The following is a 24,870-nucleotide window of genomic DNA, read 5'->3' as shown; positions in this document are numbered from 1 at the left end:
AGAGCGCCGCCCTCCTGGCCACCCTCTCTGCTTACCCGTTGTGCGTGACCAGGCACTGGCGCAGGCCCAGTTTGCGGAAGATATCCACCACGATCTCCATGGGCGTGTGGTCCGTGACGGTGAAGGGGCTCATGTCCAGTATGCTGCGCAACTTGAGGGGCCGGGGGCTGTCGGCTGGCAGGGTGGGGGTGTGCTGGGTGAAATACACCCGCGAGTTCCACATGATGCCCTCTTGCTTGCGCCGGGCATTCTCTGCACACAATAGATTGCCGTTAGTACCAGCGGATGGGAAATCGCTGGTAAACACCTCTAAATAACTGCTCCTTTATTTCTGTAAGTGATAATGTAGCTGGACATTTCACACCTGAGTACTTAGATCAGTGTTTCTTAACCTGGTCCTCGGTACCCCCCCCAGATGGTCCACACAGACCAATCAATCAAAAACACCGAACACCTTGTACAGGTGTGTTGGTAGTTGGGAGGGAGCAAAAGTGTGGACTGTCTGGGGGTCCCCTATGACAGGGTTGAGAAACACTGATTTAGATGACATCATCAAAAAGATTCATGGGAAACTGGATTAGAGAGCAGAAACGGCAGGGTTAACCATCATCTCCTGTAAATGCTGCATTGTACATAAATAAGGTGATGAAGACGACACAGGATGAGGAGGGGAGAGCAGGGATGAGGAGGGGCCCCTCACCAATGGCGATGATGATGTCCCTGCGCAGCGCAAAGCCCACCAGCCGTTGTGACTCCTTGGATACTATGACAGGGAAGCCGTTGCAGCTGGTCTCCACAATGATGTTCTGCAGATCTCTCACGGTCATATCGTCCTGCGTGAGCACGGCCAGCGGCTGGTTGTCCTGCCGCGGGCGCATGACATCGGACGCCAGTGTGGTGTGCGTGAACTCTTCCTTGGCGTCCAGGAAGGGGTAGCCGTTGAGCCGGATGTGAGCCTCATAGATGCCCTCGCGGCCAAAGGCATCGCCCACCCACTTGCTAGTCATCACAGCAGCCATCAGGGGCACGATGTACTCCAGGCCCCCCGTCAGCTCAAACATGATGACCACCAATGACACAGTCATGCGTGTCACGCCGCCTAAGGAAGGATTTGCCGTTACCCACAATGCCAGCGCTAATGCTAACCCAAACGCTAATGCTAACTCTGTCCGCCCTACTTCACTGAGTGGCATGGAGAACAAGTCCACACTGTGTCTGAGTGTTTGTAGAGACTGAGAACCTCTAGTAAAAGTACTTCACCATCTTAAACGAGGTTAAACATGACATGTTAAACTAATTTAATCTACACGACGAGCTCAGTGAAGGGAGCGTTAGCTAATTCGCTACAGGGATGGGGGGAGGCTCACCCAGGCAGGCGGCAGCCCCAACCATAGCATAGAGGCCCGGGGTGATGCAGCCGGCCCCCACCTCGCACCAGTCGTGGTGGTTGTAGGCCAACTGCTCCATGGTGATGCCCACAATGCGCCCAGCAATTGCCCCAATTGCCATGCTAGGGATGAAGAGCCCCGAGGGCACCTGTAGGGTGGGGGAACGAGGGTTACATCAGAACACCAAGAGAGGCCCATATGCATGCAGCGGAGCCAGGAGCTGGATGCTGACGAGCCAGCAGGCCATTACCTTGAGGCCAAAGGTGAAGATGGTCATGAAGATCTTGAAGATAAGCGCCAGGCAGAGCTGCCACATAGCGGAGTAGACACCAGGCATGGTGGGCGCGGAGTCCTCAAGGAGCGGCCGGCTGCTGTTGGCCTGGCTGCGGTACTGGCAGAGCTGCGAGGACTCGAGCGGGCCGCAGTCCGTGAAGAGCTCCTTGACCAGCTCGCTGGTATTCTGCCGTGTGTACGGGTTGGGGTAGGCCAGCAGAGCCGTAATCACCGCCACTGTGATCACCTCCAGGACCGGGTACTTCCCCAGGTAGGTGGACTTGCGGCGCCGGCACCAGGCGATGTTGGCGCGGATGAAGAGCGCCCCCCAGAGGCCGCCGAAGACCCCCAGCAGGATGAAGGGCACAAGCTCGAAGAGGTACCATGGTGTGTGGTACTCCACGTAGAACAGCACCAGACGGCTGTTGCCAAATGGGTTGATGGAACGCAACACAAAGGCGGCTACCAGGGCGGCGAAGAAGGATCGCCAAAGGGTCTTCAGGGGGAAATAGTAGCTGACCTGTGGGTGGAGGGGGCGACCGGTCAGGAGCTTCGAAAGAGACACACCCAAAAACGCAAACGCACATATAGCAAAAAACACAGACCTCCTCCAGGCTGAAGAGCACACCACCTATGGGGGCACCAAAAGCCACAGATACCCCGGCTGCTGACGCCGCAGACAAGACCTGTTTGGGGGTCAGAGGTCAGACCTGTGAAAAGGCTCACAGATTCCTGTGTTTTCAGTTCATCCCAAAAGGTCAGTTTTGATTGGTCCTACTGATGGATCGTGTTTGCACGATGAAGGTGACCCACATGACAAGTACGACCAGTAAAACCAAGCAAGTCAAGACAATGTGAACAGCTAATCCTGACCAGCATTGCACTGTGAGGACACTAACATTCCCCAAGGTCAACCTAGCGGAATCCTCGACTGACAGCCGTGGGAAAATTAGAACATTAATAAGTCAAGTTTCCTTTGAGATTTTCACTCACTATGTGACCACAAACCCCACCCACTTATTCACCTGCCCCACCCACCTCTCTCTTCTTGGCCTCGTTCTTGCTATACTTGGGGAACAGGTAGGAGAAGATGTTGCCGCAGCAGCAGGCCACGTGCACTAGTGGGCCCTCCTTGCCCAGGCTGAGCCCCGAGGCTACAGCCAGCACCAGTGTGATGGTCTTGATCATCAGCGTCCACTTTCCCAGGTACCCGCGGATGATAAAGCCACTCAGGATGGTCTTGATCTGGGGGGCAACAGAGTACAACTGAAACCTCGACAGCGGCTCCCCAGCCCAGAGCTACTGCTAGGACTATGATCTACTACCATGGTGCTACTGGACTGGACTGGTGCTGGGAAGCCATACTGCAGCCCAACAGTCTACATCAAGCCTCGGAATGGCATTATATTTCCTGTGGGGGGCCAAATCCAAACCTCACCGTGTGAGTTGGGGCCGCTTTTCAATGAGCATTTTCATGTCCCATGAAAGTTACAACAGCAGACTCGTTCATGTTTTGAGAAGGCTCATTTTTGCATGCTGGTATAGTTACAGTTGTATTTGCAATTATTCATGTGACTTGAACATAAAACTTATGAACTTATTGAGTCGTATGGTCCAGCAAGAATAGGTCCGTGGGCCTGGCTTTTGCCCAGGTCTGGTCATGATAATATGAAAAGTCCATAGCCTAGGTGAGGGTCACAATGTCTCTGCAGACTGGCCAAATGCACCAATATTTCTGACTCATCCATCTACACATCCATCCATGACCCCTTCATATCTGACTCGATTATATAAATTTTGGTTGTCTTTCGAGCAGAGGCCTCAGCATTTAAGAGCATAGAAGGACACTGTGACATTGCATGGCAACATTTTAGTCAAGCCCTTAAGACAGTTCACTTTGTGCGATGAAGCTTTGACATGGTTTTCCCATCATTAGCAATAAACAGATGGTGGCCATCACTCCTAGCTCAGTTTCTCAAACTGATAGAGAACGTGCCCTCCTGCCACCCACCCCCAGCAGCCCTCGGGACATTCCTGCCCCCACCCACCTCGGGAATCCCTGAGCCGCAAGCGTAGGGGGCAAACACCTTGACCAGCAACACCGCCACAAAGGCGAAGGTCAGGGCCCAGAAGGTGTACATGAAGTAGTTCATGATGTAGGATCCGGGGCCCTGCGGGGAACAAAGAGCCCTCAAGGAAGTGCTCCTCTCACAAGGGCCTTTGGGCCAAAGCAGGCAGGTCAGCAGAAAGCACAGTATCACCATCAGTCCTGATCTGATTACTTATGGTATAGAAATGGTACACGCTAACGGGCTAAAGGGCGTCAGCACAGGTCACCAGGTCCCTCACCTCAGCCTGACCCAGGATCAGCTCGGCCCAGGTTTTCCACTGGGGGCACTTGTCCCGCTCGGCAAACGTGGTCTCGTTGGAGGCCCAGCAGCACTGCTCATGGTTGAACCACAGAGAGCTCAGGCACACGCCCTCTTTCAGGTCGTTCATCCAGTCGGCCGCGATGTCGATCAGGCCCGCCAAGGCACCTGGGGGGCAAAGAGAGGAGCGCCCGTCTCAGTCTATCAAATTATGGGCTGAGACTCAATGCATCAGGACCACAGGAGGGATAAAACAGAACTGAAAAAGCATGAAATGGTGAACATTAGATCTACCCCAAGCAACTACAGCAAGCAATCATTTTAAGCAACATACAGCAACTTATTTCTGGAAGAGAATTCCCTCTCGGAGACAGCCGCCAACCCGTCTGCGGTGTTACAAGAGGAAAAAACACAAGCGAAAGAGACGGACAGACAGACAAAGACCAGGGATCATTCCTTAATCTTGTGTTACACCGCCACCTTGTGGCTTAACAGCAGATGAGCAGTTAGTGAAAAGAGAGCGGCGGGAAAAGTACAGGATGACATGGGGCGGCTGGCCAAGGAGGCGGGGGGGCAGGGAGGAGGCGTTCCGGCTGTCTGTGTGTGACTCAATTATTCAGTAATATACACCTGTTACAGTCAATTATGTATAAGCGCTACAACCAAGAGAGCTTGACGGGAGCCTGGATCGAGGGCACGATGGTGAGAGCTTCAGACATCATGTACCTCCCCTGGTTAAAAGCGGCTTCAGCTGTAGAGCAGGGCTAGCGATCTGGATGATGTACCCAGCTCAAAGGTACAACAGCGAATCGCGCGGGAGGGAGACGAGTAACCAGAAGGTCCCTAACCGCTCAGACAGCCGACGGCCAAGACTGCACACATACCGGCACAGCGAGCAAAATCGCATCCTCCTACGCGGCAAACGCAGGCTGCGAGATAAAGACGGTAAAGATTGCTCCGGTCCCTACAGGAGCTTACAGGTAGTACACAGGCAGACCGGAATCGAGGACAGGGCTCATACAGACTCGGGTTACAGCCCACCGGCACGGGGCGGGGCGCCAGGAACAGCTCAGCGTTACAGAGGCGCCATACAGCTCGTGTATGTGATGTCGGGGTGGTGAGGCTGAGATTACAGGGTCTGGGGAGAGGAGCTGCGTGCTGAGGGAGAGCCCCGTGATCGAGACGGGGTCAGGTCAGTGACCTACCAGCGGCCAGCCCGGTCAGGGTCACCACCAGCCAGCCCGACCAGGCGTCATACAGGCTCTTGACAAACTCCCACGCCGACTCTTTCTTCTTGCTGTTGATCTGAGGACGGAGGACAGAATTCAGGACACACACACACACACACACACACACAATTCACTGCAACTGAAGAACAGATTTCCAATATTCACTCAGTCCATGGGATGCATTACTGAAGATTTAGTTAGAGTTTTGGAAATTAAATAAAAGTTTTTTATTGGATTATATGAGGATTGAGTGAGTTCTGGTTCCCGATACTGTAACATATGATGAGGAAGCCTGACTTTAGGTCACTGCTCATCTCATCTCGAAAACTGTCTGGGAAATTTGTTTCTCAATTTTTAATTGCCAGCACAACCCAACGTAAACTCAAAAAATGAGTGCTGGCTGCTTGACACAGAGTTTTTTCTCCACTTCATTTCACATCCTTGCAAGGATCGTTACTCTAAGTCTACTCCTCGGAAGATCTTATGGTGACATTTTTCTCAAAACGGTAAAATCCTCCCACCCAGCCACCTTGCCCCAAACACACACAATTAGCCTCGATTCAGAAGCGAGTGGAATTAATATCACAATTCAGATCCAACGGCGATGGTCAATGTAGTTTCTTCTGATTTTATTTATTTTCTCGGACACTTATTTCATTTATTTAGTCATTTATTGTAACAAAACTCTGACCTTCAATTTTAAGGACCAAAGCTTAGATTTAAGGTGATTTGTATTAAAGGTACGTGAATAAAATTACCCTCTTACACCAGGTAACTGACTGCGTTACAAACAATTCACGGTTTTATAGTGAACTTATGTATACGCCTGTATTTTTCACTGAAACCAGCTCAAGGGCCCTAGATAAAGGACCCAGCTGGAGTCTATAACCTGCAGCCGTTTCAGGCAACGTCCTTTAATCTTCGGGGGCTCACAGAACAGAGCCGTTGCCTTGGTGACAGGCCTCCCCCAAGGCTGGGGCCCAGACGTGTGTTACAGCACATCGCAGTTTCCAGGATGCTTATGAAGCAGAACCACGTCCCACACGCTAAGGAATTCCTGACCACATTCCTGTAGGGCTTCCCTGTCTGTACCATATTCATACGCATCTTCAAAGGGCTATATATTCAGTTTATAATTTCTCTTCCCCTCATACCTGCCAGTAATATTTAACTGCGATTAAATTCCGACAGCGGAGATACAGAGCCGGCCACACGTGTGGGTGATCGTGATGGGGGATGCGGGCAAAGGGGCGGGGACCCGCTCCTCCAAGCAGCCGTGACAGGGAGAGGACACACCAACACCGTCTAGGGGACGTCCGGGAGAGTTCCAGAAATAACACCCAACAGAACAGAAACTATTATTTCATACTGTGAATGGCATTATATTCCAAGATGGCGCCCTCTACTACTGCCTCTTGTGTTTGCAGTATTTTGTCGTGTTTCATTTGTTAATGTAGTTTTATTACATTGATTGTGATACTCCTTGTATCTGACAAATAAATGGTTCTGATTTTGATTCAACGATTCCAGAGGAGACAGACGCTCGGTTTTCAGCTCCACCTTCAGTATAGTCTACGAGTAAAACTGTGCTGGGCAGTAGACCTTAGAGCTGAGTGAGGGATTGGCGGGTCATCAGGTAGCGTAACAACACCTCCAGGGGGCGCCCACTCAACAATAAGTGGCAGAATCGAAGCCCAGACTGGACTCCACTCAACAATCCGTCACGATTTTATTACTCACTGTTGTAAACTACAGAACCTGCGGATGTGGTTTGATTTGAACTTCATAGTGCTAGACGCTCAGCAGAAGGAGTCGCTCACACCAGGAGAGCATCAGAGACTGCCGAGATGGACCCTGCGTACCGCCACAGCGCCCCAGCTGGCGGGAGGCCCCAGGTGCGCGCAGGTAGTGTACCTTGCGATGGCGCTCTCGGTCCTTGCACTTCTCGCGCACCCAGTCGATGGTGTGGAAGTCGTCGTAGGTGCCCACACCTGGGATTGGCTCGTCCAGCAGGTCCAGCAGGTGGGTGGAGCTGCTGGGCGTATTGCCCCCATTTACCATGTTGTAGTTATTTCCTGGTGGGGGGGGGGGACAGGAGGGGGATCAGTGAGCTGTATGCAGAGGCAGATCCAGGCAAACTAGGCAGCTACCTAGAGCCCTATTAGCCCAGGACAAGGGGACCCAGACAATGCACTAGAAAAATATATACATTATATATATCCATACATGTAATTTAAAATAATAATAATTACCAGAAAAAATAAAAAAGACAGAAAAATAAATAAAACCCACCCACCCATCCATCTTCTATACCCGCTTCCGCTACGCAGGGTCGCGAGGGACCAGATCCTATCCCAGAAGCTGCCGGAACAAAGCAGGGAACACCCAAGGCACACACCCCAAAAAAATCCATATACCTCAAATTAAAATGTTTAAGTGCAGGTAGAAACAAAGTCGGCTCTAGCTACAGGCAGAACAGACAGCTGCCTAAGGCCCCCAAACGACCTGCACTGCTGGGGAAGTGGAACGCTCATTGATTTTCTTTTTAGGGGAGCCTCCCAAATAAAGCTTTGCCTTGGGCCTGAAAAGGCAGAGCCAGGTCTGGCTGTATGCTAATTGCTAACTGGCTAAAAAGGTGCTTCTGAACCATTTCTGTGGACCTGACAATGTAGAACAATATAGGACAAGATGCGATACGAACCATGGCAGGAACAGCATGAGCAGACAGACTCGAGCCCTAGGCCCTGGGGGCCAACACCACGTGCACGTGACGTGACGGCCAGTCCCCAGGGCACCCTGGACTAGGTGCTGCCCACCACACACAGCCAGGGAGGCTGCCGGCCGGCCCAGCAGGATGCCCACGCTAAGCCCGGGCAGGTGAACCAGACCCAGCGCTTCTCCGTGTCACTCCCAAACAAAGCGGTTCCAGCCTCTTTCACGTCACGCTTAGGGGTCCGAACATAAAACCTTTTCTTCCTGAGCCCTCCTCTAATTACATTCTGTATGGAGAAAGTATCCCTCTCACTCCCCCGCCAGCAATTAGGCTTTACTCTCTCTTCCTCTTTTATATTCGCCCACCCTGAAGGAAGAAACACTTCACCGGCTCCCCACGGTGGCTGGAGTAAGAATTACAAAAGAGAGCAGGTACCCAAACCAGGAGTTTCTCACAGCACTTTCATGCAAGCTTCCCCCCAGCATGGAGCCGACTCCCCTTTGGGAGACGGAGCAGCCCCACGCCAGCTGTTCTAGAAAGCTCTGCTAGGTTAATGTCTGCTTATCCATCCCGGAAGGGATAAAACATGATTGAGAAATTCAATCCTATTCCAGCACAAAAAAGCAACAACAAGAGAATAAAAAAAACAACCTTCATTCTTCAAAAGACACTTCAACTCCCTCCAAGCGCTGCAGGGCAGTCCCATTTAGAGAGTCCTTTTAAATTCGATAATCATTAGGTAATGTGCCATTTACCCAGAACCATGAGTTACAAGCTGAGAACGGCCTCTTTGTTTCATGATAAGACGGCATTTCTGAGCTCTGCGGTCTGTAATTTCCCCGCCACCCATAGCCTTGATAGAAGATTTAATACTCACATTAAAGAATGTCACCTTTACTGTTCTAGGATTCAGGCTCCCTGGAATCCTTGCTGGTATGCAAAGGTAAGTCACGTACGCTATGAAGCCGGGAATCCATCACAGCTTCTCTTTGACTAATACAGAGTATATTTACAAAAGACCTCTTGGGCCAAACGCCTGGCACTGAATCACCTCTACTCTCCTCAACGCCACGTCAGGCACTTCCCTGTAAGGCCACACCCTCTTCCCTGTAAGGCCACACCCTCTCCAGAGCCGCCTTACGCAATCGCTCCACTTCTGACGAAACTCAGGTAACTGCAAACAAAGACTAGCAAACTGTTCTAAGAAGACAAAACAGACTAGCAGGTGACCGTGAGAAAGGAACACAAATGCAATGAAATCTGTCAATCAGAAAGCAGTGAGAAAAGCAAACAATCACAGCGTTCCTTTGGCTGAGCTGGGAGGAAAACTAGCTGACGGAGCCATGTGAGCCACTAGCTTCTCAGCCCCTCAGTGTTAATCAGCTTCTGGGCACGGTCATCCTCACACTGACTACTGCCGCCCAGCAGGTGCACGCCAGAAGGGGGCAGTATCGAGTCCCGCCTTCAGGTCAGAGCTCTTGGACACATTCTGTAGCTACTACTGACGTAGGTGAATTAGCCCTGAAAGGATGCATTAGTTTTTAACCACCAAGGGTGAGTGAGAGGACAGAAGCTGGTCAGACAGAGGAAGCATCAGCGCCACCATAGGTGAGGAGGTGTCAGGACAGTGGAGAGAACGGCAGATAGGAGACGGATGGATTTTGTGAGCCTCGGGAAGCTGCTGCCTCACACTACCAGGGTTTGGGGTGTGAATACCCCTCTGCTCTACGTCTGCTGCATGCTCCCCCGTGTTGCGTGGGATTCCACCCACAGTCTAAGTCCAAAGACACGCAGTCAGGCTAACTGTTGACTCTAAACTCCGCAATAATGGACTAGCTTCCTGGCCAGGGTGTCCCCAGCCCATGCTGCCTGAGATAGGCTGCAGGACCCCTCAGCAACCCTGACCAGAGCAAGTGGAGGCATCTTGCTAGTTTATCGAACGGCGCTTTTCCACTGGCATAAAGGAACCAGGCCTTTCTCTATCAGTAAGCAAAGATAGACTAGTTACAGTGCAGCTCACTTTGGTTTTTCCAACTGCAGAAAGATCGGCTCAGTAAAGGTGCCGCCGAGTTTGGGGAGCGACAGTGATGGACGGCCAAAGAGACGCTTGTTTACTGTTCACACGGTGTATGTTATGATTTATCATTTTCTAATTTCTGTTAGCACATCTGTGAGAATCGGTGTGCTATGTTAACAGCGAACGGTAGCGGAATCAACATTGTCTTGTGAAAATTTTCATTATGAATCCATTCCATTCGACCTTTCAATAGTACTTTTTAAAATAGGAGACTGGAAATTCCTGAGTTCCGAGTTATCGGAGATGCATAAATATATCATGATGTGCGATACTACTAATAATGAATAATGTCGCTTTCCCTTCACATAATCTGTGCATATCGATGCTAGGGTTGCGAAGTTCTGGGAATTTTCAAAATTGGAAACTTTCCATGGGAATGAACATGAATTTATGGGAATAAATTGGAAATTTGCAAAACTGCAGGTTAGGTCCAGATCTAATGCAAATCCAGCTGAATTTCTACCCTGCACTGTACATTCCTCCATCACATGCACAGATAATTTCTAGAATCCTGCTCACTATAGCCGGACAACTGAAGCCACAGTACTGCATTTGAGCCCAGGATTACATCCTGTCAAATAAGTTTTGATGATGTTACTAGGTTAAACATATTTGATCTATAGTATTAAATTTATCTAGCAAATACTAAATCAAAACTCACAAAGCCTTCGACACACAGAAATCATACACGCACCGTTAGAATCACAAGACGCCGAACTTGACGGCGCTAATCGTGATATTATTGTGTAACCAAGCGCTTGTGAGTAACTATGTGCATAATATAAACCCCAAAATAAGCATCTAGATCAAAACGCACTGCTTATAAGTCATATTCTGTTGTATTATTGATGAACTCACCCACGTGCTAAAGCGCTGTTCTGCTATTTGTGGCTAAAATGCCGACTAAAAGGTTCTCAAATTTCACATTTCCATCCATATTGATACTGTTGGACAAACGATAAACATTCAACATTAGACACCAAAATGCCTCGCTACGTCTGTATGTCTATTTACCCATTTGTGTACTGCGCTTGGGGCGCGTGCTGATGTTTATCTGCTAATGTACATACGTCATCAACAACGGTCAGTGTGGGTCACAGGCATGCAATATATCCAAAATTCCCCAGAATGGAAAGTTTCTGGAAATTTTCTGCACCTTGGCAACCTTAATCGAAGCAGATCACTGGTGCATTTCGACCAATCAGATGGGGGCGACGCAACCAGCTTGGTTTTGTCACGCTTTAGGCTCTGCTATTAAGCAGGGCTGTGTCAGCACGGGTACAGGTGGGTGCAGCTCACATGCTTTACAGTGTGCAGTGTGGGTCAGGTACAGCTCGGTTCCCGGTGACAGTGGAAAAGCACCGTAAAGGGGCTCCTGCTTTAAAAGGCCTTCTGCTGAGTGTGTCGCTGCTGTACGCTGGCTCACAGAAAGCCCCGAGGCTAATTAGCAATAAACAATTATATCAAGCCATAATGGGGGGGGAGAGGTGTCAACCTTCAGACTAACCAGATCATCTACCAATGAGGAAAGCAGAGTGGCAGTGTAAGAGTGCAGGGTCCCAGGGGTCGATGGAGTACATCCATCCATCCATCCATCCAACATGGCAGACGCACATAGCCACAGTGGTGAGAAGCCAATATACCCCCCCACCCCCCACCTCAGGGACGCAAGACTATATTAATGAGCGTTAATTAGGCTTATGGATGCTGACGTCATGCCATCAGCAGCGTGGAGTACAGCTGCCCATCCCAGCGTCTCCATGCTAAGTGCTGAAAGGCAGTCAGTGTCCACACATCACTCGTACTTCACAGGAATGACGCACGTCTTGTGAGAAAAGGGCACAATCTGGCCTGGGGGGGGGGTTCTGCTGCTCACCTGCTCGACAACGGCTGCGACCTGGGGCCCCGACAGGCTGCCAGCGGCCATGAGAGGGCGCCCTTTGCGTACGGTAAATATATCGGCATGACAGGACGGCTACCACTCCCACAAAGCTCTGGAACAGTTACCTACCCATAATGCACCGTGATGACAGCGGAAAGTTCCGGATCAGGGACTGAAATTATGAGGATAAAATAAAACACTGCAGCCTGACTCTTGAGCCTCTCTTAACCCTTCTGGGGTGAATATATCCTCACCTGTTTCCCTCTTTTTGCAGCAGCTCATATGTTTGTATATCACTGTTATTTCCGGACTGACTGCTACATAGACAGTGTCTTTGCACTTTGGACTTAAAAGATTAACTAGTGTGACTATGTTCCATACAGACACACGCAGAGCAGGATAAATAGTTTGAAGACGGATGGATGGATGGATGGATGGATGGATGAATGGACGCTCTGCAGGAGAGGTAGCCGCCCTCAGAGTGCTGTCACAGATGTGCGCAGTTCTCAGTATATAGGCGGTCTCTTCCGCAGATGTGCGCAGTTCTCAGTATATAGGCGGTCTCTTCCGCAGATGTGCGCAGTTCTCAGTATATAGGCGGTCTCTTCCGCAGATGTGCGCAGTTCTCAGTATATAGGCGGTCTCTTCTGCAGATGTGCGCAGTTCTCAGTATATAGGCGGTCTCTTCCGCAGATGTGCGCAGTTCTCAGTATATAGGCGGTCTCTTCCGCAGATGTGCGCAGTTCTCAGTATATAGGCGGTCTCTTCCGCAGATGTGCGCAGTTCTCAGTATATAGGCGGTCTCTTCCGCAGATGTGCGCAGTTCTCAGTATATAGGCGGTCTCTTCTGCAGATGTGCGCAGTTCTCAGTATATAGGCGGTCTCTTCCGCAGATGTGCGCAGTTCTCAGTATATAGGCGGTCTCTTCCGCAGATGTGCGCAGTTCTCAGTATATAGGCGGTCTCTTCCGCAGATGTGCGCAGTTCTCAGTATATAGGCGGTCTCTTCCGCAGATGTGCGCAGTTCTCAGTATATAGGCGGTCTCTTCCGCAGATGTGCGCAGTTCTCAGTATATAGGCGGTCTCTTCCGCAGGCCGGTGTTCACTGACCACTGCTGCCAAAGGACATCAATAGATGCTTGGGAGAGTTCAGGCCCACAGATCTAAGGTTATTACCCCCCCCCCCCAATAATTTAAGCTTCCCAAGTGATGTGATACAATGGGGTGGGGAGGGGTAGGCTCTCTGCAGCAAGCAAGGAACCCTAATGAACTTGGATTAACAGCATATCAAAGGGGTTTCATCGGGGGGGGGTGAGCGGGTGGAGGACACACAGGCATGACACACCAAATACACCGAGAGCATTTATCAGATTTAACGACAATGACGATGATGCAGTCCTGCTGGGTCCCGGTCCCCTAAATACACACCCATGTCGCTGGGTGACACAAGGTGCCCCCGGAGAGTGTGAGGGTGACCATGTCCCTGCGGCTGGCAGCACGGCGGCCCAGACACGTACGCGGAAAGCCCCCGCCCTCCAGGAAAGCCCCCACCCTCCAGGAAAGCTCACGCGTCACTGAAACGGACACCGGCGCTGGGGTGTCTGCACCGCCGCGCGACAGTGCGCACGGCTGCACACAGCACGTTTCTGACATATCGCCGGGGATGATGGGGTGGGGGGGGGGGGGGGGGCGGGCGAGCCAAGAAGCCCCTGGTCCCCCCGGCACAGAGATACCCCACCCTGAGGTGTGGGACGAGCGTAGAAATATGGAGAGAGTGAGAATCATGGGGGTGAGACGGCGTCAGACGGTGAGGGACACTCGCCGTGCACAGAGCCCTGCTCATCTGCCGTGTGAGGAGAGACAGTGGCCTGTGTCACGCACAGGCTCACACTCACGCACACACTCACGCACACACTCACGCACACACTCACGCACACACTCACACGCACACACTCACACGCACACACTCACGCGCACACACTCACGCACACACACTCACGCACACACACAGATTCGTCCCCGAGAGCCTGCACCGACCCGCCACACACGCACCCCCACTCAAATTTCCACAGCAACGTCGAATACGAGAATAGCCAGGCAGGTGGGGGGGGTAGGGGTACACTAACAGGGGGGGTGGGTAGAATCGAATGCGCCGTACCTCGTTTGGGCAACACCTCCAAGGGAATGTCCTGCCCTCCCCCATCGTAGGGCAGGTAGGGGTCGGCGGGTGCGTCCATGGCGATGCCGGTGCGATTCGGCGCGGCGGATCAGGGCGCGGCTGGCCTGCCTCGTCTGTCGGGGACAGCGGGGAGGACGACGGCCATGTTCCAGCGCGGCCCAGAGATCCCGGTGTGTGTGTGCGCGAGGGCGCGTGTGACTGCGCAGGCGCCTGCTGCCTCACTGCGGCGGCTCACTCTCTCTCTCGCTCGCTCGCTCACTCACCGCTCCCAGGCGGGGGGACGTCACCGGGAGGGGGCGGGCCCTGTTGCCAAGGACGACAAGCCTGCCCAGTCAGCCCGGCGAGCAGATAGAGCCGACAAGCAGCTCAGGGCGGCTATTCTTAGCGGGGTCGGGGGTCACGTGCCACACACATGCCGCGGGATCGTGCCCCCCGATATGGGGGGGGTGCAGAGATAGGCCTCGGAGAATAACCCTCTTTGTTTACAAGCGGGTCACTGGCCACACGCATTTGGGGACAGGATTTAAAGGCACAGCGTCCCCTTCTTAACCCTATAACTGAACGAGCCTGACCGCAGAGGGCAGAATCACATTAACCCTTAACCCTAAACCCAACCCAAGGGCCCACACAGACCCCAGAGGATCCGCCCACTGTCGTCAACTGACAGAGCTCCAGCTGACCACACTGCTGTATTCTTACAAATGCTGCCCGAGGTTTATCACTCATCTCTACGCTGCTGCCCTGCTGGTCACACTGTGAAAGAACCAAAGAATCGAAGTACTGCTGTGAAAGAACAAAAGAATCGAAATACTGCTGTGAAAGAACCAAAGAATCGAAACACTGCTGTGAAAGAACCAAAGAATCGAAACACTGCTGTGAAAGAACAAAAGAATCGAAATACTGCTGTGAAAGAACCAAAGAATCGAAACACTGCTGTGAAAGAACCAAAGAATCGAAACACTGCTGTGAAAGAACAAAAGAATCGAAATACTGCTGTGAAAGAACCAAAGAATCGAAACACTGCTGTGAAAGAACAAAAGAATCGAAATACTGCTGTGAAAGAACCAAAATACACGCTCGGACTGCATAGCACCCTGAATCTCCACCCCGGACCGAAGGTCCTCCCAAACACACTCTCTCCGCTTGGTGGGGCCCCCAGCTACCGCATCTTGCAGGACGGAGCCGTTGCCAGGTTACCACACAGTTACCGGGTGACGTCGTCCATGCAGCTACACACTCTGAGACCCAGGAGGCTTTGATGCCAGGGCCGGCCCAGTTTAGGAGTGTCCAGTGACAGCCGAACCCCATGGGCCCCCACTGGCCAACCCCCAAAATAAGAGACACCTGAGAGCCAAAACGGTCAGTCAAGATGGCAGCCTGGGGGACTGCCACCTCAAGGGGGCGACAGAGACGCACGGGAGCGAGCAGAAAGCTGCTGCTGATCACCTGTATCATAAGATGGGCCAAGCAGTGATGAACGACAGGGGAGACAGGAGAGATATTAATGAAAAACAACCCCCGCACCCTCTGCTCTGCTCCCCCAGGGAGAGTGAGCGTTTCATTTCTGAGCAGAGCGGAGGGTCCCTGATGCGCATCTCACTCTGCAGCGGGTCACTAATCCACCCGCAGGTTCAGCCACCTTCTGTTTATGCCGGGAGCAGCTGACAGGAACAGATGAGCTGTGATAGCAGCTGCGGCGCCGCCATGTGTCCTCGTCACAGGCGATTCCCCGTGTCGGACACGACTGGAAGCGGGGACTTTCCCTGGGGTGAGTAAAATTAGCTACCTAGCTGTGATTCTCACCTACGACACACTGCTATACACATCATAACGTTAGATGACACCAAAGTCACTTAGATTCAGGCAATTCTTCAAAGGTATAACGGCCGGACTGATTTTAACTACTGCGCCATCTTATGGCTACACCCTCCACTGCAGGTCTGTGAGGATCAAAGGCAGCGCAGTGCACCATGCTGCGCCACTAACCCCTTCCCTCCCGTTCTGTCCACTCAGCACAGCTGTCAGTGCGACCAGCAGGCCGGCCCCTCCTCCCCCACCCTAATACTCTCCACGGCTCAGTGGGGAAACCGCAGCATCCGTGTCACCGCACTGCGAGTTGCAGGGGCTCCTCTCCCAGACAGAAACAGCACTGGGCTACATGCAGTGAGCCCAGCACTCCCACAACAGGCAGCCTTCCATTTAAAACCTCACCCCCCTCCCCCCTCATTCATCTCTCACGGTTTCTGGCTGAAAAACATCACGTTTTATTATAGCATCACAGCACGGAGGATGTGTGTAAGTACACACCTTGGAAAGGAAGAGATGCAAGCCCACAAAAAGCTGCTCCACATGCAGAGATGCGGCCAGTGCCCCCAGTCAGCCACTGATCACTCACTACAGCCGTCCCGCAGCTGGGGAGGCGTGTGCAAAGGCAGCTGGGGAGGCAGAGCGCACGGGTCATACGAGCCCAAAAGGCGATACGTGCGTCTCGTAACGGGGGCCGTAACCCGAGTCGCTGAGGCGTGACATAAACAAACGCGTCGCCGTCCCCGCGTCACGCTTACCCACCAACAGCTGGCTCCCATTACCCATGAATAATGAAGGGTCCAAATGGGCCAAACAGAAGCTACTGAATAGGCTCTTCGCACATTGGAGGCACCGGCATGCTACATGCTAAGTGCGTAGCTGTAGTATATTAGTATATTGTCTCCTGCACGCTACATGCTAGCTATCCATTCATGTAGTATAGAGTCCCCTACATGCTACATGCTATCCACACATGTAGTATATTGTCTCCTGCACGCTACATGCTAGCTATCCATTCATGTAGTATAGAGTCCCCTACATGCTACATGCTATCCACACATGTAGTATATTGTCTCCTGCACGCTACATGCTAGCTATCCATTCATATAGTATAGAGTCCCCTACATGCTACATGCTATCCACACATGTAGTATATTGTCTCCTGCACGCTACATGCTAGCTATCCATTCATGTAGCATATAGTTCCCTACATGCTATCCACACATGTAGTATATTGTCTCCTGCACGCTACATGCTAGCTATCCATTCATGTAGCATATAGTTCCCTACATGCTAATCACACATACTAACTATATATGTATAGTATTGTGTCCCCCACATGGTACATGCTAACAATACAGGCGTTTTCACACCATTAGAATTTTTTCTGGAACCAAAACCTTTTTCCGAAACCAGGGACTTTTGTTGTGTTCACACTGCAGAAACTCAGAAAGGCCCGATTGTAGTTCCTCGGAGGCAGATCCAGAACCCTTCTTCAGTACCTACTCCAGACTCGGTACTTTTGTCTGAACACAAACTACTGGGGAGGGGCCTACAGTGATAGCTTTCTGATTGGCTGGCCACAATAATTCCATTGCTAACTTGGAAGTTAAAGATGCAGGAAAAAAGAGATAGGAGCAGTAGAGCAGATGCAATTGCTTTTGTACTTCAATTACATGGAATGCATTAATGAAAACCTTTTTTGCTAGATCAATAACCAACACAATTCTGTCTAATGTCGCTGATGCTGACGGTGAAACTCGACAACTCTTATTATCAGAATAACTTACATCATTTGTTATTCTGTGGGAAAAACATCGATCTATTGATCAGATTTAATAATAAGTCATAAACTTGTTGTAGGATGTGTAAATAAAATGCTGTGTCCTGTTTTTAACCAATACGGAACATGATTTGTCCTGGATCTCGGAAGCTGGAACTAGGTTCCTGAACTTCGATGAGAAAGGCCTATAGATAGATATACATACATATATACATACACATATATATATATATATATTATGCCCTATACACCATATGGTTACTATGCATACATGTAGTATAGCGTCCCCTGCACACTACATGCTAACTAGAACAGCCAGTTGGTCACTGGCTGGTTTAACCCAATGAATACATAACCAGAATCACATTCTGTTCATGAAATAAACAGTGAAAGTCAGCAGGATCCTGTTTATCACATATATTTAAAATATTCTCAATAATTAATTTTTTTTTACCTCCTTTTGTCCACTACCCAAGTACCCGACAAACCAGAGCTCACAAACAGAACAGAGCAGTCAGCCAGCCCCGCCCCTCCCCCCACGAATCAGCCTGATTCACAAACACTCCAGGACTGGCAAACGCGGGGCCTCGCACTGGTAACCAATGGCGGGCTGGCCCTGAGTGGAGCGTGTCCCACCCTCACGCTGCCACAGCCCACGCCTGCGAGCTGCAGACAAACAGGCACTTACTGGCCACCCCGGGGGGCAATTAGGAGGCCCAGCGCAGGCGGGATAAAGACGCCTTTGTCGGGCCCTCAGAGCGCTCCCTCATTCTCTCCAAATTCAATTCAGAGGATGAAAAAAAAATTGCCCTTCACAGATTATCAGAAGCACAAACTTTTGCTCAAGACTCAAAGACAGACAGATGGAGCCGGGGGGGCAGGGGGGGGCAGCCGGCGGGACCCACCTGGGGAGGCGTCCCCGTCCAGCAGGCTGTCATCGTCCGTGGTGCGGAAGTCCATGATGACGCCGGCCCCGTCCAGGAGCTCCTCGTCGCTGCTCCCGCTGGCGATGCTGTTGTAGCTGCTCCTGCCGTAGCCTCTGTTGAAGAGCTGCTCCGACTCCATTTAACGCCACGCCACCCTGTGGGGGGTCATGGGGGGGGGGGGGGGGATGCTCAGAGGAGGGCTCTTTCGGGGACCAAACACTAACATGCACCTGTGCTCTGCCGGACTTCGTGTCATCCCCAAAAGAGGCACCCTACCAGCACAGCCCATCAGATCAGTGGTTTTTTTAAAAACACGGCTGGTACCAGCCATTGGCGTCACCTAAAAGATGAACGGGACTGATCGAGCGCTCAGATAAAGCTTCTCTCTTCTCAGCTCCGCTCTGGCATCTTAAATGCAATAAACAGTGATGGAGAGAAAGAGAAACAGCTTCATTTTCTAATCGACAGAACGAGCTCAGGTATCATACCGCATCTCTGCGGAACACTGACCGTTCTTCCGGAATCCTCTCTCACACCCCCCACCCCACGCTGCCAGGAGCCCCCTGAGTACAGAAGGAGGCCTATCTTTCTGACAAGGATCTGGGTTGCAGGTCCAGCGCTGGCCTGGGGCAAGCTTCCCAAGCGACCCCGTTTATACAGGGTATGAGGAAACCTTCCCAAAGGGGATTGTCAGTGACCCTTTATTACAGCAAATGCATGACCATTTTCTATCTTAAACAGCAAGTATCTGAGAATTACTATCTTTAAGAGGGTTGGTGTTATTGTACTTTGGTTCACCTTTCAAGAATTACTAAGCAATGCACCTGTAGGGGGCGATGTCAGCCTGGAGTCTTACCCCATTAATGTCAATGGGAGGTCTGCTTTCACAGCTGGCCCCGCTCCCTTCCCCTGTGATCATGTGAGTGCCTTGTGCTCTTCTCCAGCTCATAGCTGTGACAGGGCTGGGCAGTGGGAAGGCAGTTTGTAATCTCTGAAGTGCCGAACAGGGCATACAGTCACGCTTTAAGCAGGATCCCAAGACTCAAAGACCCTGGCCCCCCCCCCCATTCCAGTGTAACTCAGGGATCTGAATAGGACTCCAGGTGCCACTTTACAATAAGGCTACCCTTATAAGGAGTTTATGAATGGTTCATAGTCTGGTTATTAATTAGGCTGTAACACTTTGTAAATCATTAATAGACAATTATAGACAAGTTATACCACAGTTTTCTTTTTATTAATGAGTTACTACCATTTACAAGCGGCAATAGGGAGACTTATTGTGAAGTGGACACCGGATTCCATTTAACAAATGAAATCATCTCTGCTGGTTTAAGCATTTAAGGAAACAAGTGGGCTCCCGATTCCACACAACGCTGTTTATAAAGCAGCACGGACAATTGTGCATGCATTCAAGGTAGGAGAAAGCCAGGGAAAACAGGGAAAACGGGGAAAACGGGGAAAGCTCATCACTCAGGGCGGAATCTCTGATCCCTGCCTGGGAACTCACACCTCCACAAACATCAAGGGAAATAACTCACTGGGTGTGGCCCCTGCTGGCTGACCTAGGAAGTACAACCACGTGTTTAACAGATGACAACCTGGCAGGAGAATCAGAAACGGAGCCAAGCTCCACCTCCAGAACGAGTTGGAGACACGCCAAGAAAAGTGAAAACAAACCTGATATATAAATGTTTAATTATCTTACGGTCACTTAAACTCATTTTGGTTGTGTGCTTTCCCCAGAGTGCAAAGCCAAAATCCTACAGTCCCTGTTAAAAAGAAAAGAAAAAATTGAAAAACAGATAAATCAGCTGTGTTGGGAGCGTGACCATAAATCAGTGTGGGCTCACAGAGGTCCACAGCGAAGATGTGCCCCCTGGAGGTCACAGATGGAACCGCAAGGGTGTGTATCTGTGTGTGTGTGTGTGTGTGTGTGTGTGTGTGTAAGCTTATTCACACCTCTGTACAGGTTCCCATGAGGCCGTTATTTATTAAACAGTCAGGCACAACAGCAGCGCATCAAACCCCTGAAGGCGGGAGGGCTGTCCGTGTGACCCAGACCCTCGAAGCTTGTGCCTCTCACCTTTCGTCTCAAACCCAACGGGCATATCGACCCCCACATACAGCCTGGCATCTGGGGGGAGGTGTAACCAGGCCTTGCTTGCCATTTTGCTTTGCTGGATCGTTTGACGGACACATGTTGTCGCCAACCGTAGCAAAGGGTTTAGGAGATGGGGGCGGGGCCATCTATCCTACAGATCCCACAGGGGGCATTACTGAACACATTTCCCCTTCAGAAGCTTTCATTTGCACTGACTGGATCGACTCTGAGGGCCAGCAGGTCGATGAAGCCGCACGTGTCAGGTGTGGATGGGTTCAGAGACCCACAGACTCCACAGAGTCACTGCAGAAAGCGACCCGTCAGGACTGGAGACACCAACAAGCGACTAACAGGTAGCACAACACAACCACTCCCCGAAGGAAGATTCAGAATGAACACAAGTACACTCTGGGCCCCCGAAAGCTTTATTCAGTAAAAACAAACAAACAAAAAAAAACTTCATAATGTACCCAAGCTCAGTATAGTCACAGAATAACTCAAAATTCACACATCAACAGCTCTCCACCTGTGTCCATAATTAGCTAAACCAGGACATTTATGGTTTGAATTGAGTTCTTCTATATCCCTACACAGCCAGCCGCCCCCCAGGAAAGGAATTTGGTGTTCCCAGATAAGGGGAACATCCCTACTGGCCCGGCAGGCTCATTACTGGCACTGTTCACTTTTAGCTGTCTGGCTTCTTCTTCACGGTTTCCTAAAGGATTCTCGTTTATTCCTTTATTTATCCCGCGAATATACCACACGGGAGAGTATTTCGGCTTGATTTTGTGAAAGGTAAGTCCTCCTGCGCACATGAAACCATCTAAAGGTGCTTCAGCAAATGGTGCGACCTGTAACCACGTCTACCCGCCTATTACTGACAGGAATGAAGCGTATGAGAGGCTCCTTCACGTTTCGTTAAAAGCACGTGAGGGCACAGATTACCAAATAAAAGGTTATTCCAACACAAACCGGCTGTGACACTGTCATTATTCAAGCATGGATCAACCGACCGAGGGAACTAACGCTGGTTAAGGGAAAGAAAGACGCGCAATCAAGTTTACTGTATTCTGCACGGTGATATTTAACGTACTGCTCACGGAGGTACTTACTGTATTCTGCACGGCGAGATTTACTGCGATCGCATTTCGTCAAGCACTTAAAAGGACGCCGAGACGGCCAACTCCAGCCTTGACAAGCGTTCCAGGCTTTAGAGAACAGGATGCGGTGTCTCACGATGATCTTTAACTTGGAGGGAGGGAGCGCTTATAATCATATGATTTGCCAGCTGTGTGCCCTGAAGGAAGCGAAAGTGACACGTGTGTAAAGGAGACCCTGAGCTTACAAACACAACGTTTTGGTGACGCCAGCGATCGGTCTGCCCGCTGTCCCCGGGTGGCACACTTTACTACCCCACTTCCACAGCATCCTTTGGATCCGGGCCCTAGCACCGTTTACCGACACAACTCTGCAGTTCGGGTCCAATCCGATGCGTCCCGATACGTGTTTTGAGACCCGTCAGCGATGCGATCCCGCTATCGCGCAGAGACGAACCCGAGTCGTAAGGGGGGTAAATCTCACCCCGGAGCACCTGCCACACAAGCTGGAGAAAGGTCAGAAACCTGTAATACACCGCAATCGCTCGAACCGAACCCGCCCTCGGCTACAAAAACAACAAACCGGGCCTGATGGGCACGGAAACGGCGCCGGGGATGCCATACCTTTCCAGTTCCGCACTGCTGCCTTGGGTCGTAGAGACCATCCTCCTGGAAGAGCAGCGAGGGAGCCTTTAGGAAGGAGCCCGTGACATGGTGCGCGTCACTCTGCCTTCCCGGCCCGTTCCCGTGTCATAGACGTTCACTTCCGGTCTCGAGGCCCGGCTCGTCCACGTTAAAATACAAAGACGGGAGCGAGCGGGGCGCGAGCCTGGTTCGCGCGTTCACAGTCCGACGGCGCTGTGTGCTGGGTGAGCGCTCGCGTGTCAAGCTGAAGACGTGACCGTGAACTATGCATTAATTACAAAGACATCATTAATCTAGTTAGCAATAGGAACGTTCAGCAAGGCGTGTTTTGCATCCAGTTTCGCAACTTAAGTTATTTGGTTACGAGACTTTGCCTATTTTGATGGTCTCTTGCAAAGTAACAATAGCACCCACGGTATTTTCGGGGGAAAAAATCGATATAGCTATTTAGCTTGAATCCAGGATTTTTCAAGGATCAAGATTTTTTTATTTGTTACTGTGCAATTGAGATTACACAAGTAGGCTACAATGAAATGCAGTATCTGCAATAACAAAAATACATAAATGACATACAGTAAGGTCACGTTAATGATTTACAGATAATCATAAAGGCATTTTGAAACTATAGTTTTACATTTTATATAAATTGGTAATAAATGCAATGTTTACCCCATACAGCCTTTTGTAATTTTGTTTTTAGTGGTAATATATCAGGTATTCAACAAGCTCTATTCGCTATTTTTAAATAAAGTATTCCCTCTGGTGTACAAAATATAGCATTGCAAGGACGTTTCAAGAAGGCGCAATTGTAGGTGACAGTACTGTGGACTATTTAAAAAGCGACATGTCTTTGCATTGAAGATTGCATTGCACGTTAAATTAACCCTCCACGTTAAATTAACCCTTAAATTATCCACTGATTTTACGCATATGGGATATTGGGAGTACAATTATTATTATTATTATTATTATTATTACAACAAAGGAAGTAGTACCGGTGGTATGTATCTAAAACGCCATACCTTGTCCGTGGCTGTAATAATAACAGTCACGAAAATGTCCTATTGCGGACTTTCGGTGAGCAGATTGGAGAGCCCTAATGATGGATAGCTGAGACATGCAGCACTGTGTTCTCCTTCTGAGGAGTAATGTGAGTAAGGGAATGGACGCCTTCACCCTCTACATGCCCACTTCCTGTTTTCACTGAAATCGCTGCACTGGGTGTCATGGAGAGACGCAGCTGGTCTCCTGCAGGTGTTTCCATTCCGGCTTCGCGGCACGGAGATTTAACATACATATATATGTACAGACAAACACCAAACCGATAATACTAGTCTATATTTAAAAAAATTTATATTGGTCGGTTGTACTTCCCACCATGTCACACCAGGTGGCGCTTTAAGTCGTCATTTTAACATACGGACAGCAAGTGTGGAGGACAATGAATGTCACCCGTGTCGCCGGCGAAAACGTACCGCACATTTGAAGCTGTAATTTACATACTAATCCGTGAAGTAATTCCTAATTAAGAATATTTCTGGTATCAGAAGTTATTAAATTAAGAAACCGATCACTTAAGTGTTTTTTTGCGACCTTTGCCTCAAAAAAGCGCTTAAGCGCTAGGAGTCGTGGAACGCGCGTAGACTCACTGGGTTGGTCGGTATCGCCTGTCAATCATCCGGGACTTCAGCTGGTTGGGCAAACGGGCGGACACATTGTGCAAAAAGCCCACGTCGTCATGGAAATGACGTCCTGGGCACAAGTCGACCGCGGAAGCCTTAGGAGCGGAAAGTCCACGCAGAACAGTAGGCAGTATCGTCTGCGTACTCAGAAATATTTCATTGCATTTATATTTACATATTTCAGGAATCAAACTCGCTTGTTTAAACTTTAAAAGCGCCTACGTGCATAAAATTATTTAAATGTATGCCTGTGCAGAAATAATCAGTACCCTCCATTTTCATTCTGACCTTCAAAAAAGATTTTATACAAATATAAATATTGATCTAGATGTTAAACTCAATATACTGTACATTTATATCTAAATAATGCAATGTCATATCACAAGCCCAGTCCTCATATTTGTTTTCTAATAAATATTCACACGCCTGCAGTAAGTGTCACTGGTAAGTTTCTTTCTGCGAAATCATTGTTCTTGAAATTTCAACATATCCTCCCTGGATCTGTCTCGGGGGATTAACTTGTGCTTTCTACACGGCCGGGTATTTGCTGTTCCAGCAGTTAAGTTTATAGCAAAAAATATTTCACACTTCGCTTCTTGGAATACCTAACTAGAGGCAAATACATCTTTCTTTTGTTGGATATTCTCTATATGGCGAGCATGTGACCCTTGTCACACACCCCCAGGAAGCAAGAAATTATTGGACACCAACGACACAG

The 24,870-nt window shown here is 50.1% G+C and overlaps 1 protein-coding gene across 8 annotated transcripts in view; it reads right to left on the bottom strand.

Moving 5' to 3' along the window:
- Positions 1-22,652, bottom strand: part of clcn3 (chloride channel 3) — a 28,199-nt gene extending 5,547 nt beyond the window's left edge. For 2 of the 8 annotated variants that reach the window (XM_023825408.2, XM_023825407.2), the window contains exons 1-12: positions 22,450-22,642; positions 18,604-18,779; positions 7,174-7,334; positions 5,236-5,335; positions 4,011-4,198; positions 3,710-3,832; positions 2,700-2,906; positions 2,267-2,347; positions 1,639-2,181; positions 1,368-1,536; positions 701-1,099; positions 36-252 (exon numbers count right to left, since the gene is read on the bottom strand). In XM_023825408.2, the coding sequence (XP_023681176.1) occupies positions 36-252; positions 701-1,099; positions 1,368-1,536; positions 1,639-2,181; positions 2,267-2,347; positions 2,700-2,906; positions 3,710-3,832; positions 4,011-4,198; positions 5,236-5,335; positions 7,174-7,334; positions 18,604-18,763 (2,348 nt within the window). In that variant the 5' untranslated portion in view covers positions 18,764-18,779; positions 22,450-22,642. Of the gene's footprint in view, positions 1-35; positions 253-700; positions 1,100-1,367; positions 1,537-1,638; positions 2,182-2,266; positions 2,348-2,699; positions 2,907-3,709; positions 3,833-4,010; positions 4,199-5,235; positions 5,336-7,173; positions 7,335-8,849; positions 9,402-14,088; positions 14,323-18,603; positions 18,780-21,840; positions 21,981-22,449 lie in introns of those variants that run through there. The other 6 variants (XM_023825404.2, XM_023825409.2, XM_023825405.2 and 3 more) reach the window with 6 other exon arrangements.
- Between the last annotated feature and the right edge of the window lie 2,218 nt (positions 22,653-24,870).

This window comes from Paramormyrops kingsleyae, chromosome 12 (genome assembly GCF_048594095.1).
Source record: "Paramormyrops kingsleyae isolate MSU_618 chromosome 12, PKINGS_0.4, whole genome shotgun sequence".
In the NCBI taxonomy this organism is placed as follows: Eukaryota; Metazoa; Chordata; class Actinopteri; order Osteoglossiformes; family Mormyridae; genus Paramormyrops; species Paramormyrops kingsleyae.
Note: the sequence above shows the minus strand (reverse complement) of the source record. Positions and strands in the feature narration are given on the sequence as shown.